Source organism: Sinocyclocheilus grahami, unplaced genomic scaffold (assembly GCF_001515645.1).
Source record: "Sinocyclocheilus grahami isolate Dianchi unplaced genomic scaffold, SAMN03320097.WGS_v1.1 scaffold6076.1, whole genome shotgun sequence".
In the NCBI taxonomy this organism is placed as follows: Eukaryota; Metazoa; Chordata; class Actinopteri; order Cypriniformes; family Cyprinidae; genus Sinocyclocheilus; species Sinocyclocheilus grahami.
Genome location: NW_015510598.1, coordinates 758 through 3,152, shown reverse-complemented (window position 1 = coordinate 3,152; position 2,395 = coordinate 758). Strand labels below are relative to the sequence as shown.

At 39.6% G+C, this 2,395-nt stretch overlaps 1 protein-coding gene across 1 annotated transcript in view; it reads right to left on the bottom strand.

The window, feature by feature from the left end:
• Positions 1-1,093: 1,093 nt before the first annotated feature.
• The window catches only part of LOC107577445 (isthmin-2-like), a gene marked incomplete at its 5' end in the record, with an annotated part of 1,699 nt that continues 397 nt past the window's right edge, over positions 1,094-2,395 (bottom strand). Inside the window, one exon of the mRNA XM_016263521.1 lies at positions 1,094-1,640. Within this exon, the coding sequence (XP_016119007.1) occupies positions 1,123-1,640 (518 nt within the window). The remainder of the gene's footprint in view (positions 1,641-2,395) is intronic.

Sequence of the window (2,395 nt, the reverse complement as noted above, 5' to 3'; positions counted from 1 at the left end):
GTTGTTTATTGCTACATGGAACAGTTGTCTGTCAGCAGGAATTTAGAAATCAAATCACCAGCATTCTGTGTCAGCATCTCACAAAGAGATCATGACAACACTTGTGCTGAAAAGGGCATCTTAGGTCCTTCAAACTTCATCCCATGTAAGCCTCTAGGCTTTGTTTGGGACTCAAGGATGAATTGAGACATTGAAAGAGCCATTGTATTTAAAGATATGTTCGTTTACAACAAGTGTCACCTTCACCTCACCTTTACAGGAAGACTTCAATCCATCAACCAAGCTCTGACAGCCCCCTGCACTGGTGTCAGGCGGCTGTCTCATATTGCATTCAGTACAAAGCTGAGTTGTGTTGAAAACAGAATGGGATCCAATTATACTTCAGATTTGAAAAAACAAGCCTCCCATTGCTGAGGGACGTCTTCTCAAAGGCAAGTTCAAAAAAGGTTCCCTATCGCTTCTCAGATTCCCTAATTTTGTTCCGCTACAGCACTCCGCGAAAAGGTAGGTCAAAGGTCAAATTATCCTGTATAAATATCTATCCAATGACACAAAGTCTGTGTATATTTGTAGTAACAATATACAAACTCTAAAGAGAAGAACTATTCTCAGAAATTTGTTGAATTGGTTTGCGAATGGTGCGGCTTGTGTTTGATTTGTTTGGACTGATCTCGCACGGATTGGAGCAAGGCCAGGATTGAGCTTCAGGTCTAAAGACAACAAAATAGGCATTCTGTTGCATTTTTGAATATCTCACAATTCTAGCAGCTTTACTGGAATTCCTTTAATGATGGAGCAGAGTCTTTGAGGACACTTAAGGAAAACAAACGTGTATCCAATGAAAACACAGCGAACCTGTTCCAGATAATGCCATTGAAGAACTCTTGCTGAACTTTGTTTGGAGCACGTACGTAACATCACAGAAGAAATAAGTCAAAAAATTGCATCATGATCTTCCAATCTGGGCTTTGGACCAACATGTTAAACCAGTGTTGTTGCAATTGAGCTGTACAAAACAGTTTGTTACAGTATCTAAGATTTAGTCTCCAGATGAATCTCTCTAGAGGACTCTCCAGAATTAAGCAATCACTGGTTGATTTGATGTGAAATCCATGATCTGGATCAGTACTCCCTGGCCTCCTCTAGTTCATTCATGTAGACGTCTTCCTGCGGGTTCTCAACACACAGTAGACCATTATTGGGAGGCCGAACCGAATGAAAGCGGCTCCAGTCTCCTTTACATAGGATCCACGGAAGAACGTCCACTTTGTAATGAAGTTCCGGTGAGAACTCCGTACTGATAAGGTTGGGGGCTCCAGCCCCTTTGCCTCGAGTGATGAGCTTCATGTGATCATCGTAGCAGCAGTGCTGTGCAGCCAATGTGGTGCTGTCAAAGGATAGCATCGAGCGAACGCAGAACTTTGCGGAGGGCTTGTAAATGTCCAGCCTCTCCTTTGGGCCACTGGCGTCTCGCCAACGATAGGTCTTTTGTAACTTCCTATCAAAAATGTTGACAGCACTGTAGACCACCTCGGATGGGTAGATGCAAGGGCAGTTGGGTAATTCAGTCAGTACCTGGTGTAGGTATTTCTCGAGGAAGTCGTTCTTGCAATTCAGCCACTTCTCACAGCTGTCAACATCTACAGAGTAATCAGATCAATTTATTAACGTTGTCAAACATATTTTTTATATATAACTTTTTGTTAATATTTTAAAAATATTATATGTCATATTATGCCAGAAAAAATTATTGATAACCATGGCCTAACACGCAATAGGGGTTGTCTCAGTCTGCTGCCAAAACATAAAGATACAAAAATATATGTGCTGCAGGCAGCGGTCATGCTGAAATATAGCTGTTATGTACATTTATGTTCCATTGTAAAAAGATTAAAAAAACACTTTATCCTGTTATGTTTTTAAACTACTTTCATTATTATTGCGGTTAAATGAAAAGAGCTATTACATTCAATATTCAATGCCAAAAGTAAGAGACCAACAAAAAACTCCAAAGCAAACACCGGGGGTTTTGGAAAAGGACTCTTTATTTTGTGGTCTCAGTAACACTCTCTGTGGAGTATTTGTGAAAAATTTGAACGTCAGATCTTTTACAGTCTAACAAGACTCCCACAGAGTTCCTCCTGCTACAGTCTCAGAAGAGAAGTTTCTACAACGACGCTGATTAAATGGGTTTTGAACTAGACATTAAGTTATATGAAAGCTAAGACAACAAATCTATAAACGTTTCAACTAATAAAAGAACACACTAGAAGCTTGAAAGGCAATTAACTGAAGCCTCCATTAAGAGATAGCAAAAATACTAGTTATATAATTGGCAATAGTTACACTAACAAAAAAGTATCGAAAATTACCTTGGTACTAACAGTTTTTGAAC